General features: G+C 45.6%; 1 protein-coding gene across 1 annotated transcript in view; it reads right to left on the bottom strand.

The window, feature by feature from the left end:
* The window catches only part of QRFPR (pyroglutamylated RFamide peptide receptor), a 260,404-nt gene extending 251,567 nt beyond the window's left edge, over window positions 1-8,837 (bottom strand). The window contains exon 1 of the mRNA XM_029604008.1: window positions 8,315-8,837. Coding sequence (XP_029459868.1) covers window positions 8,315-8,657 — 343 coding nt within the window. The 5' untranslated portion in view covers window positions 8,658-8,837. The remainder of the gene's footprint in view (window positions 1-8,314) is intronic.
* Window positions 8,838-14,647: the final 5,810 nt, after the last annotated feature.

Below are 14,647 nucleotides of genomic sequence, written 5' to 3'. Positions count from 1 at the left end.
GTAGATAAGGGTTCTGGTAGTGTGTTCAGATAGGAAAGGATGCTAGGTGTTAGGGAGGTGATGAGAGAGTGGATAAGGGTTCTGGTAGTGTGTTCAGATAGGAAAGGATGCTAGGTGTTAGAGAGGTGATGAGAGAGTGGATAAGGGTTCTGGTAGTGTGTTCAGATAGGAAAGGATGCTAGGTGTTAGAGAGGTGATGAGAGAGTGGATAAGGGTTCTGGTAGTGTGTTCAGATAGGAAAGGATGCTAGGTGTTAGAGAGGTGATGAGAGAGTGGATAAGGGTTCTGGTAGTGTGTTCAGATAGGGAAGGATGCTAGGTGTTAGGGAGGTGATGAGAGAGTAGATAAGGGTTCTGGTAGTGTGTTCAGATAGGAAAGGATGCTAGGGGTTAGGGAGGTGATGAGAGAGTAGATAAGGGTTCTGGTAGTGTGTTCAGATAGGAAAGGATGCTAGGTGTTAGGGAGGGGATGAGAGAGTGGATAAGGGTTCTGGTAGTGTGTTCAGATAGGAAAGGATGCTAGGTGTTAGGGAGGGGATGAGAGAGTGGATAAGGGTTCTGGTAGTGTGTTCAGATAGGAAAGGATGCTAGGTGTTAGGGAGGGGATGAGAGAATGGATAAGGGTTCTGGTAGTGTGTTCAGATAGGGAAGGATGCTAGGTGTTAGGGAGGGTGATGAGAGAGTGGATAAGGGTTCTGGTAGTGTGTTCAGATACGAAAGGATGCTAGGGGTTAGGGAGGTGATGAGAGAGTGGATAAGGGTTCTGGTAGTTGTTCAGATACAAAAGGATGCTAGGGGTTAGGGAGGTGATGAGAGAGTGGATAAGGGTTCTGGTAGTGTGTTCAGATAGGGAAGTGATGAGAGAGTAGATAAGGGATCTGGTAGTGTGTTCAGATAGGAAAGGATGCTAGGGGTTATGGAGGTGATGAGAGAGTGGATAAGGGTTCTGGTAGTGTGTTCAGATAGGAAAGGATGCTAGGTGTTAGAGAGGTGATGAGAGAGTAGATAAGGGTTCTGGTAGTGTGTTCAGATAGGAAAGGATGCTAGGGGTTAGGGAGGTGATGAGAGAGTGGATAACGGTTCTGGTAGTGTGTTCAGATAGGAAAGGATGCTGGTGTTAGGGAGGTGATGAGAGAGTGGATAAGGGTTCTGGTAGTGTGTTCAGATAGGAAAGGATGCTAGGGGTTAGGGAGGTGATGAGAGAGTGGATAAGGGTTCTGGTAGTGTGTTCAGATAGGAAAGGATGCTAGGGGTTAGGGAGGTGATGAGAGAGTAGATAAGGGTTCTGGTAGTGTGTTCAGATAGGAAAGGATGCTAGGGGTTAGGGAGGTGGTGAGAGAGTGGATAAGGGTTCTGGTAGTGTGTTCAGATAGGAAAGGATGCTAGGGGTTAGGGAGGTGATGAGAGAGTAGATAAGGGTTCTGGTAGTGTGTTCAGATAGGAAAGGATGCTAGGGGTTAGGGAGGTGATGAGAGAGTGGATAAGGGTTCTGGTAGTGTGTTCAGATAGGAAAGGATGCTAGGGGTTAGGGAGGTGATGAGAGAGTGGATAAGGGTTCTGGTAGTGTGTTCAGATAGGAATGAATGCTAGGTGTTGGGTGGCATTAATTGAGTTTCTTTTTCCATCTCTTTTCCACCATTCTCTCTCTTTTCCCCTCTGTCCTCCCCTCTACCCCTTCCTTCACTATAATGTAACACACATAACAATGTGGGGTAGATATTCAAAAGCCATTTAGATGGATAACTGAAGATGGTTTAGCAGTGATATTCGGCAACTTATCTGGCTAAATTCAAGCTAGAATTTAGCTAGATATGCCAGGGGTAATTCTGTACATTAACAACCAACCATCAAGGGAACTCCTTGATGTGTGGTGATGTGCGGTTGCTATATGTGAGGGAACCACTCTGTGATTCTCTCATTTAATAGCTACCGACTTTATTCTTCAAATGCTTTATTTTGCTAATTTTTTAATTTTTAATTTTTTGTAATTTAACTATGTACTTCTCATAAATAAATCAACCGTGTACTGTTGTGTTCCGCGGCCGCATCCCCCTACCTCACTGCAACGGCGACCCGCCGTGGCAGCATCAGGGGAGATGCCTGTTGTCGGTCCCCATTGTCCCCGCGTACCAGCGCTGGCCTCCGAGTTGGCTGCCGGGTCGGGAGCCGTCCCTGCTTCTCCCTCACGGCATCAGACAGTTCTCCTCCATGGCCCGATCCAAGATGGCTGCTGCCATCTTAGGCGCGAGGCTGTGCCGCCTTCTGAGATTTAAAGGGACCTCGTCCCTTTAACTACCTACAGCTGATTCCAATGAGCCAGAGCAGAGGAATTATATAAGGAGACTTCCTCTGCTCATTCCTTGACTTGGCAATGTCCTTCCAGCGTTGTTTGAGACTGCTTGCTTCAGTGAGTCTTCTTGCACTTTGGATCCTTGTTTCCTGGTCCCTGACTTCGGATTGGCTAGCGGTGATTCCTGGTGTGTGACTTTGGACTGGCAAGCGGCGATCCCTTGGTGTGTGACCTCAGACTGGTAAGCGATGACCCTCTGGCACTTGACCTTGGACTTCTTCTGGACCATCGTCTCCAAGGGCCCACCTAAGTCCCAGCGGCCCGGGTCCCTACGGGCTCCTCCCGGGGGGACCGCGGGCTTCCAGTGGTGAAGACTTTGTTCCTCTCCTCGACGTCACGTTCCTTCATCTGCCTCCATGGTCACCTCAGTCTCCAAGTGCCTAGGGTCAGCCGGTCGCATCTTCTGCTCCACCTCCCCACCCGACGGGAGAACCTACGGATCCACCTCCTAGGTATACCATCCTCCCGTCGGTCCAAGGGTTCACAAGCCTGAGCATAACATGTACTGCATTTCGAGTGAATGTCCTCCCCCTGGTGGTTAGCTCGAACTTATTTAGCATTCTCGCTCCTTTATATGGGTACTTATCGGTTCTAGACGAACTCCTGCACTTCCATGAGGTCGAAGCTGCCTGCCCGACATCGGCCGTGTTTCGACAACTGCTTGTCTGCTTCAGGGACCTTTGGAGGAATCTTTCTCACCACCTTGTGGTTTGTACAAATTCGAAGTACCTTTAGTTAATCTTTAAAAACCATTTTCATGAGCGACGCCTTCATTCTGTCATTCTGCATCTATCCAGCTAACTTTTAAGATAGTTGGGTATATTCAGCGGCACTGCTGCACCACTGAATATCACAGTTAAGTTAGCCAGATCGATGTATCCAGCTAACTTATCTAGCTGCTCAGCAACTGAATATGTTCCCGTGAAACTTGACTCCACTCCAGCGTAAGAACATAAGAAATTGCCATGCTGGGTCAGACCAAGGGTCCATCAAGCCCAGCATCCTGTTTCCAACAGGATGCTGGGCTTGATGCTTGGGTACTTGCCATAAGAACCTGGCAAGTACCCAAAATCTAAGTCTATTCCATGTTACCGTTGCTAGTAATAGTGGTGGTTATTATCTAAGTCAACTTAATTATAGAAACATAGAAACATAGAAATGACGGCAGAAGAAGACCAAACGGCCCATCCAGTCTGCCCAGCAAGCTTCACACATTTTTTCTCATACTTCTGTTTCTCTTAGCTCTTTGGTTCTATTTCCCTTCCACCCCCACCATTAATGTAGAGAGCAGTGATGGAGCTGCATCCAAGTGAAATATCAAACTTGATTAGTTAGGGGTAGTAGGGGAAGTAACCGCCGCAATAAGCAAGCTACACCCATGCTTATTTGTTTTACCCAGACTATGTTATTCAGCCCTTATTGGTTGTTTTTCTTCTCCCCTGCCATTGAAGCAGAGAGCTATGCTGGAAATGCATTGAAAGTGAAGTATCAGGCTTATTTGGTTTGGAGTAGTAACCGCCGTAACAAGCCAGCTACTCCCCGCTTTGTGAGTGCGAATCCTTTTTTCTTCTCCCCTGCCGTTGAAGCAGAGAGCTATGCTGGATATGCGTGAAGTATCAGTTTTTCTTCTCCCCTGCCGTTAAAGCAGAGAGCTATGCTGGAAATGCATTGATAGTGAAGTATCAGGCTTATTTGGTTTGGGGTAGTAACCGCCGTAACAAGCCAGCTACTCCCCGCTTTGTGAGTGCGAATCCTTTTTTCTTCTCCCCTGCTGTTGAAGCAGAGAGCTATGCTGGATATGCGTGAAGTATCAGTTTTTCTTCTCCCCTGCCGTTGAAGCAGAGAGCTATGCGTGAAGTATCAGTTTTTCTTCTCCCCTGCCGTTGAAGCAGAGAGCTATGCTGGATATGCGTGAAGTATCAGTTTTTCTTCTCCCCTGCCGTTGAAGCAGAGAGCTATGCTGGATATGCGTGAAGTATCAGTTTTTCTTCTCCCCTGCCGTTGAAGCAGAGAGCTATGCTGGATATGGGTTGAACGTGAAGTATCAGGCTTATTTGGTTTGGGGTAGTAACCACCGTAACAAGCCAGCTACTCCCCGCTTTGTGAGTGCGAATCCTTTTTTCCACATTTCCTCTTGCTGTTGTAGCTTAGAGCGATGTTGGAGTCACAGTAACCATGTGTATGTTTATTGAATAAGGGTATTGTCTCCAGGCAGTAGCCGTCATTCTGGCGAGCCACCCACTCTTCATTGACGGCCTCTTGATTTTATGGATCCACAGTGTTTATCCCATGCCCCTTTGAAGTCCTTCACTGTTCTGGTTAATTAATAGCAGGTAATGGACTTCTCGTCCAAGAACTTATCCAATCCTTTTTTAAACACAGCTACACTAACTGCACTAACTAATCTAACTGCACTAACTAATCCTCTGGCAACAAATTTCAGAGTTTAATTGTGCGTTGAGTGAAAAAGAACTTTCTCGGATTAGTTTTAAATGTGCCACACGCTACTGATGCAATTAATAGCAGTGGCTATTCCCTAAGTAAACTTGATTAATAGCAGTTAATAGACTTCTCCTCCAAGAACTTATCCAAACCTTTTTTGAACCCAGCTACACTAACTGCATTAACCACATCCTCTGGCAACAAATTCCAGAGCTTAATTATGCATTGAGTGGAAAAGAATTGCATCCCATATTCTGAGTGATGTGTTGGAGGGGCTGGAATATCGCTGTCAGATTAAGAAAGCTGTAAGATACAGAGAGGCAATGGAGAAGCCATAAAAACCCCAATAACATTTTATATATTACTTCATAATATTCAAATAAGTTGTGATCAAGGCTCTGATACTAGCTGAAAGGGGATTCTTAAAAATGGAATTAAACAGGCTATTGTTGGAAGGTGCTCTATACTGACTATATTAACTCGTGCAAATGTATAACAGTGGCAGTCTCTGTCTGTGATGACTTTGTTAGGTTGACTGCCAAGAAAATTAAAAAGTTATAAGAAAACTAAGTTGTGTTTGAACCATGAATGAAAGCTCCGGAAGGAGTGCGGCAAAGAGCTGCAGTCATCTGTGGGATGCTCAGCAGGTCAGTATTGTGCTGATCAGCCTCCTTTCACCCAGGTTTAATCATGGCCCACTAGATAGCCACACATCACTCCACTTACAGGCTGTGTGCTTTCAAAGGTTCACAGCTGGTTTGTAAACCAATTCTTCCAGAAAGTGCTAGCCTTTCTAAGGGCAGTGCAGAAAAGCTCCCTTTCATCAGCTTAACACCTGGATCAGAAAGGTTAGGGTGAGGGCAGCCTTACTTTCATGAGCCACCGTGCAGCTCCAGCCATCTGTTATTGATCCAATAGGCATAGCTCATTAACCTGCAGACTTACAACAGGCCTCCAAGGCTGAATGCATACTGAGGAGAATAACCCAAATGAATGGAATAACCGGCTGGAAATGTATACGTTTGGCATGGGACAAACCAGGTCCATGGCATTTGAATTATGCCCTATACTCTGGTACATCCAGTCTTATCTGGAACTCGCAATAAACTCTGCCTTTTCAATAAACAAATTATATTTAAACTGCGCCTTCTCTCTTCTCCTGCAAGTTCCATAGGGGAAGGAGCCCTTTCATCCAGTCCCACTCCCGTGTATATCCCCCTCTCATATCCTAAGCTCTTTGGGACAGGGACATTCTCTCTGCTGTGTTTCCTGCTAGGGCTCAGTACTAAATGAGCTGGATCTAGAAGCACACATCCATTCCCTTGCTGCACAACTGCACATTTGTAAGGGAACTTTAAAAAAGAGCGATGCACCCAAGGAAAGAGCCGGCTGCTTTAAGTGAAATACAGTTTCTCCCGAGCCTGGGTTTCCCTGGACTCATCTGGAAAGACTCAGATCTTTTGTGCACAAAACATACTCTCTTTATACACAAAATATTGTTGAAAAAAACACATCTCTGTCAGCCTAAAGCAAATGTAATCACAGAAGAGGCTCTAGTTGATAGGTTGTCATTAGAAGCTGGAAGAAATAAAAAAAAAAAAATCCGGGCTAGAGAGAGGAGCCAACACATCCGAGGCTCCTTCCTCAGAACTAGGAGTGCTCTTCATATTAGGAAAATAATAACTATTAGCAACATGAAAGACCTGTCACTAGAGAACGGCAATACCTCGGTAACATATTTTGCAAACAATTCTACCCTAGAAAGCAAACGAGTTTCAGGAAAATTTAGTAGCTGGATATTTTTAGATCTCATCCTATTTTCCAACAACTCATACTGATAATGAATATTCAAATTATCCTTGGCAAATAAATCACTGTGACTTGTGTATGATGTTTGTTTGGGTTGGGTGGGTAATATTGGGCACTGCTATGGGTTAATTTAATTCTTTTTCCTTTGAGATATTTATCCCCCGCAATAACGTGGACTTGACATGAATGTTTATATGTCTTGCATGCTTTATTACTATTATTCTTGTTTATCTTGGTTTTGTATCATGTATATGATTTAAAACTTAATAAAGAATAAATTATTTATTTAAAAAAAAAAAAGCTCTCAGTACTGCATAAAAAAAGGAAAGAAATAACTGGGCAAAATATATGGACTTGAAATATTTACCACAGCCAGGTCTTAAATCTTCCTCATTATGCTGTAGGATCACTTTGGGAAGGAAGGGTGCTTTGGCATCCTGTGTGGCTACAGGTTTCCATCAGATACGGGTCAAGACCAGTTTTCTGGCAAATATTGCTCCAGTTCCCCTGTCATCTTACTAAACTTTCTAAGTTGGGTTGTACTGCCATTATTAAGCACGGAGGCTGCCTGAGGCATGGTCGTGAGTCCCCCTAACACCGCTGCCGCCTCTTCTAACGCTGGGGTCAGGTCACATCCAGCAGTGAACACCAGCTTCTCTGTAACTGCTGGCTCCTCGGGGAACAAAGGCAGTCAGGTGTACAGTGACTGTGGTTCCCTGATATTTTCCGAAGGAAAAAAGAGGTTTATGCAATTTTCAGGACATTGGGCTGAGAGCATCAGGAAAGTAGTTGCGCCACTGCAAACATCTGATAAAATCCTACTGTCTGCATCCGTTTTTTGTGTGGGGTGTTCAAAACCCTTATAGGTCCTCTAGTGTCAGCATATTAAATCAGTAATAATCAGCGCTTCATTGGAGGGTATTTAACTGCCATTAAAGAACTGGTCCAACAGTGTTTACTGTATTTTGTAATAATTTGTAAAGTTTTTGTTTCTTCTATAAATCTGCATAATAAGTTATGCTACTGAATAACCAATCACGGGGCTTCCTTGGCAAAGTCATTTACTTAATTGCTCCTGCACAGTCCCAAAGCCACTGGTGGAGCCAAGGAAACAACCAGGACTCTCTATACCCTGGAGCGTGGACTGGCACAGCACAAGCCTTGGACGCCTTAACCGGATGCAGTAGGAGAATTATAAGCATGGAATTTTTTATTTTTTTTTTTAATTAGAAGTCACAGTGCAGCAAAACTTTGTGCAATCAGTCAAGGACCAGGAATCCCTTGCTACCTGCCACCTCTCTCCTGTAATTAGAATACCACGTGGAGCAGCTTCCGTGCCCCACACTTACACATCTTCGCACCAACATTTCCACGCCAGGCTCCCCCTTTTGCTTCCCACACACAGTTATAGTGTATGACAGTCGCTTTTACCTGAGTGTAAACCTGGCAAGTCGAGGCTTTAATGGCGCCAGGGTAACCTGAAGAGCTGTCAGCGCCCTTCCTTTCCCGGCCTATATGCAGGTGCCCCTCGGACAGCTCCTTCCCACTGCCCCTCCGCTCCTCTCTCCAGCAAGCTCGGACCCTGCTGCCCTGCCCCCCCACCCTCTAGCAAGCTTCATTGCAGGGCTTTAACTTTTGTTCTCTAGGCGGGGGAGGGGGACACACACAGATGACCATTCGGAAGAGCGAAGGGAGCAGCCCAGCTCGGACTCACCTCCCAGCCACTCGGAAGAGATGTTCTGCAGGAGGGTGAAGGGGATGCAGAAGAAAGTTACCAGCAGGTCGCTGCACGCCAGCGAGCAGATGAAGATGTTGGTGGCCGTGCGCATCGCCCTCTTCCAGACGATGATGTGCACCACCAGGCTGTTGCCGAAGAGCGCCAGGAGGAAGATGAAGACGTAGAGTGCCAGGAAGACGAGCTTGGCGCCGAGGGGCAGCTCGGGGATGTAGACCAGGGGCTGGAGCCCGTAGGCGGCGATGAATTGCTCCCTGGTCATGTTGTGCTCCCGCAGGAGCTGGTTCAGCGCCTCGGGGGTCACGTTCAGCCTCTGATCCATGCCTCCCGGTCCCGGGCCGTCTCTCAGCCCCCAGACCTGCCGGCTCTGCCTCCCCTCCTCCCCATCCACGCGGCCGGGCAGCAAGAATCGGCACCGCCCGGGCGAAGACCGAGGTGCTCCGGCAGCGCGACCCTTCCTCGGGGCTTTTCTTCTCCTCCTCCTCTCTCTCTCCCCTCTTTGCAGCAGCCTGGAGTTTCTCCGCTGATCCGAGTTTCAGGCGAGGGGAGTGCGAGAGAGCCGAGTCACTCCTTCCCTAGGTGAGTCCCTCCCTCCTTTTGCCAGCTGAGCGGTGGGGAGGGGGGAGCGGTGCCCTGCGCGCTATACCGAGGCGCCAGCGGCTCCTCGGGGCTCTTTGCCCCGTGGCGCCTGGTAAAGCTCCCCCGACCCCCCCCCCCCCCGGCTGCGATGATGCCCCTGGCACAGCCCCCCCCACCGCGGCCAGCAGCAAGGCAGAACCAGGTTCCCGCTTTTTAACCAGGCTTGCCTATTGCTTATACCCCACTCCGGAGTTACCTGCTGAACTTCATTCACTCCCTGGCACAGTCAGGCTTTCATTAATCAGGATTTACCAGGGGCGGGGAGCACCCATTCAGCGTTTTTTCCTCCCCTAATATTTGAAAAGCTGTCTGCGGAACTGTTTATTGCAATCACAAGAACCCTTTTTTTTTACATTCAAGTCATTTTTTTAAAATTGAAAATCAATAACATTTGCTTTCTTAACGGACATATCTTAGCAAAATCAGGTAAAACTGTTGAACAATAACCAGGCATGTTCTGATTTTCTAATCCATCTAATTTCCTCTCCCTCAAATGGGAACATCCAGAGTTACTCCTAGGGCACTATAGATCCGGAACGGGCTCCGGATCGGCTCCATCGCTTCAGGACGAACGAGCCCTAACGCAGCCGACAACCTTCTTTGACCTCTGAGAAAAGGCACATCGAAGCTACTCCAAACCAAAGTCCTCCCCATCCCGAATCAGAGAATTCTTTTATGTATTTCTGGGCGCCACAAGTCTCTTATCTGCAATGCATCATTTCCTGTGCTTTTCATCTTACGGGGCGAAAACCCCACGTGGAGTAGATATGATCCAAGACTTTTTTTTTTCCCCCGTGGAAAAATAGTTCCATTTTGCCCCTTGAGTATCCTGTTGAAAATACCAAGATATATTTCATTGATAAAATACATCTGAAGCAGCTTTTGCCCGTGTGTAAAGCTTGGATACATTTTCCTGTAGAAATCAAAGAATTCACCAGAAAAGATCCATCCAGTCTGCCCGTATGTAGTAGCTGCCTTCTGTGCTGTCATAGGCGTTACTTACTCTAAACCTCACCACCACCACCACCACCATTCAGGCCCCTTTGCGTCTATCCCATATATACCTGAATTCTGTCATTTTTCTGGCTCCACTGAAAGTCCGTTCCAGGTGTCCACCTCCCCCTCACATTGCATTAGAGCCTCCCTCCCTTCAGCTTCACATGATGACCTCTGGTCTTTGGGCATGGAAAATGCTAAACTTCAGCACCTTCTCTTTGTATTCCAAACTTTATTTGATTTTTATTTTAGAAATAGAAAAAATAGCGAACACAATTTGTGCAAATCACAAGAAAATATACAATCTAGTTGCAAACAAATGACAGTTATAAGCACCTAAAATTTATTTTAAGCTAGTAATTATCTAGCTATTTAACTTAATTTATGTATTTTTATTTAGTTTAATTTGCACTTTATTTTTTATCTTATTTTAAACTATTGTAAACCGTTTTGATAAAATCTTATTTTAAAAAGCGGTATATAAATACCATTAAATAAATAAATAAATAAATAAATATTCCTTTTCAAATCTTTGAAAGATCAGCATGACCCATGCCAATCAATGTGTCTCTGACCCCATCACATTGTAAACAGGTCCAGCTCTAGGCTAGCCAACACCCTATGTAAAAATTGAAATTGGTGCCTCACCCGCATACCAGCTTCACTTACACCACCGCCTGTAGCCTATTCAGACGTCTCTTCTTCTCCCTTCCACCCTTTCAAATTTTGGTGTTTACCGGCCCTATATACTGTTGTTACCACCAGGCCCCCCACTCCCACCCCTTGTAAGATCAAAAAACACCAGTGAATTCTGGGGTGCATGCAGGATGGGACAGACCTCCAATATAAACCCTACACCTCATTCCCAGAATCTCCCCCCAACCACGGGTGCAGAGCAGAACTAGGAGGTTTTCTCTTGCAACTCACCATAAGGAAAAAAAAAAAAAGTAAATCCTAGTGTAATCTGTGAAAGCATTGCAATACAGACTACCTCCACTACCAGGCACTTTGTGAAGTTAAACAAAGCCCTTCAAAAGTCAGCTAGGATCTGTGTAACAAATCTGCCATACCATAACAGCACTAATACCCAGGACTCAAATAGCAACATCCTTCCTATGAAAAGGCAGCACTACAAACACTACAATAGGCCCTAGAACTCAAATACACCTCTTGCTGGGAAACAGAATAAGCTGAACTACTTCTATGGTTGCCAACTAGCTCCAGATTTTCAGGACAGGTTGATCCAGTCCTGGTTTTACTCTCCTGAATGCAGGTACTTATAGTCTTGCTTTTCTTAGGGAATATAATAGGGACTTCAAAATAAGCCCCTGCATGCAATAGGGTAAAACAAGGACTGGCTCAACCTGTCCTGAAACTATGAAGCCAGTTGGCAACTCTAATTACTACAGATCCCTACACAGAACCCACATACTAGCAAAACCTCTCAACCTGGGTCACACAGACAAAACAGACAGACCCTTAAGAAATACAGAATATGTTGCCATAAACTAGAAATATAAATATACAGGACATAAGAACATGCCATACTGGGTCAGACCAAGGGTCCATCAAGCCCAGCATCTTGTTTCCAACAGTGGCCAATCCAGGCCATAAGAACCTGGCAAGTACCCAAAAACTAAAAAAATCATATCCCCCCTCAGTCGTCTCTTCTACAAGATGAAAAGTCCTAACCTCTTTAGTCTTTCCTCATAGGGGAGCTGTTCCATCCCCTTTATCACTTTGGTTGCCCTTCTCTGTCCCTTCTCCATCGCAATTATATCTTTTTGAGATGCGGTGACCAGAATTGTACACAGTATTCAAGGTGCGGTCTCACCATGGAGCAGTACAGAGGCATTATGACATTTTCCGTTTTATTCACCATTCCCTTTCTAATAATTCCCAACATTCTGTTTGCTTTTTTGACTGCCGCAGCACACTGTACCGACGATTTCAATGTGTTATCCACTATGACACCCAGATCTCTTTCTTGGGTTGTAGCACCTAATATGGAACCCAACATTGTGTAATTATAGCATGGGTTATTTTTCCCTATATGCATCACCTTGCACTTATCCACATTCAATTTCATCTGCCATTTCGATGCCCAGTTTTCCAGTCTCACAAGGTCTTCCTGCAATTTATCACAATCTGCTTGTTATTTAACTACTCTGAACAATTTTGTAACATCTGCAAATTTGATTATCTCACTCATCGTATTTCTTTCCAAATCATTTATAAATATATTGAAAAGTAAGGGTCCCAATACAGATCCCTGAGGCACTCCACTGCCCACTCCCTTCCACTGAGAAAATTGCCCATTTAATCCTAGTCTCTGTTTCCTGTCTTTTAGCCAGTTTGTAATCCACGAAAGGACATCGCCACCTATCCCATGACTTTTTACTTTTCCTAGAAGCCTCTCATGAGGAACTTTGTCAAACGCCTTCTGAAAATCCAAGTATACTACATCTACCGGTTCACCTTTATCCACATATTTATTAACGCCTTCAAAAAAGTGAAGCAGATTTGTGAGGCAAGACTTGCCTTGGGTAAAGCCATGCTGACTTTGTTCCATTAAACCATGTCTTTCTATATGTTCTGTGATTTTGATGTTTAGAACACTTTCCACTATTTTTCCTGGCACTGAAGTCAGGCTAACCGGTCTGTAGTTTCCCGGATTGCCCCTGGAGCCCTTTTTAAATATTGGGGTTACATTAGCTATCCTCCAGTCTTCAGGTACAATGGATGATTTTAATGATAAGTTATAAATTTTTACTAATAGGTCTGAAATTTAATTTTCCTTCAGAACTCTGGGATGTATACCATCCGGTCCAGATGATTTACTACTCTTCAGTTTGTCAATCAGGCCTACCACATCTTCTAGGTTCACCGTGATTTGGTTCAGTCCATCTGAATCATTACCCATGAAAACCTTCTCCAGTACGGGTACCTCCCCAACATACTCTTCAGTAAACACCGAAGCAAAGGAAAAAACTGAAATGGAACTCCGTATTGTGAGGGAGTGGCTGTTGGGAGCCTCGACATATACCCACACTCTAGCGGACCAGACCTTAGTGGCTCCTCTAGATCTCCGATATGCTCTGCAAACGGACACTCAACACCTCCCAGATCCTTTACGTACCCATGATTTGTTGGAACCAATGAGGGTGGTGTGGAAAAGATTGTGCCATTGACTACATATTCCCCCCCCCCCCCCCTTTGTGCCTAGTTGCTACCCATTCAGGGTAATTTGCAATTCTCACCTGGCCTACAGATGGCTAGTTTTCAGTCCTGGGCTTGGGAAGGTGTTACTCTGTTGGGGCATGTGATGGATGCTGAAGGGGTTATTCTGCCGTTCCCCGAACTTAGTGCTCTCTACAAGATGGGACCTAAGCAGGTTTTCCCCTATCTGCAATTGAAACACTATATAGGTTCACTCCCCGCAGCCTGCAAGGCCCCAGCAGTCTTTGAGGCTGTTAATAAACTTTTGAGATTGGAGAGAACTGCAAAGCTCACTTTGTCTGAGGTTTATGTGGGCTTGCGTAACCTGACTTCCACAACACTTGGGGTGCGGCTGGCGGAGAGGTGGAACAGTGATGGGGTGTTTGCAGTCACACCAGCAATGATTAATACTGGCTTCCGATGGATCTCCAGTGTCTCCAGTAACTCATATTACAAAGAAATGCAATATAAATTTTTGTGGCGGGCTTATTTGTCCCCTTCCCTTTTGCATAAAGCCCACTTGCGGGAGATGAGTCAATGCGCTAAGTGTTTGGCAACGTCATGTACCTTGTCCCATTCTTTTTGGGGCTGCCCTCATATTCGGAAATTTTGGACTTCTGTCACAGTCTATTTGACAAAGATATTAGACATCACTGTTCCCCTGTCGCCGGCGGTGCTCTTGTTTGGTTCTGTGCACCCTACGGTGATTAGAGGAGCAGACGCTCATATGTTAATCTTTAAGGCGGGATATGTGGGGAAAAAAATGATACTCTCGCACTGGAAAACGTCTGTGGTACCATATCATTGGATGTGGCATAATGCCTTTCATAGACTGCTTCAACTGGAAAGTATGGCTTCCCACTCATCTCCTGCACATCGTCGCAACTTTCTAAAAATTTGGGACGCCTATCTCCAATCGCTACCACATCAGGCACGTAGCCGGATTCTTAATGATTAATGGACCTGGACACCTAGACCATCTTTTGCTTTGCCGGATAGTTAAGACTTTTAGTTCCTACCCCGGCGGGCAGAGGCATTTACGTAATAGTAGATGATGGGGGGTTTTTGGGGGGAGGGTGAGGGGGGAGGGAAGAAGGGTGGAAGGTTCTTGGGACGAGGGAGAAAATTTTGTAATTGAGCACCTCATTCTATGCTATTGTGTCTCCAGAGGGGTACAAGAGCAGAGGCCTCCTGGAGGTTTGTTTGACATTGTTTTGTGTTTGCTCAATAAAAATCATTTTAACTAAAACTGAAATGGAAATCCCAAGAAACCAGACTCTGAATTGCCTCCTGCATTATGCAAAATATGGCTGCGACCTTTGCTGATCACCTCATTTTGCCCTGTAGCTCCGATTCTGGCAAAGATGGCCACCACTGCCTCTGCACACCGACCTCACTGGCGTTACCGGGACGGCCTAGGCGATCCCGGTCGCCATCTTGAAACTGGTGTAACTTAGA

Source organism: Rhinatrema bivittatum, chromosome 5, assembly GCF_901001135.1.
Source record: "Rhinatrema bivittatum chromosome 5, aRhiBiv1.1, whole genome shotgun sequence".
NCBI lineage: Eukaryota > Metazoa > Chordata > Amphibia > Gymnophiona > Rhinatrematidae > Rhinatrema > Rhinatrema bivittatum.
The sequence above is the reverse complement of the archived record's forward strand: the minus strand, read 5'-3'. Positions and strand labels throughout refer to the sequence as shown.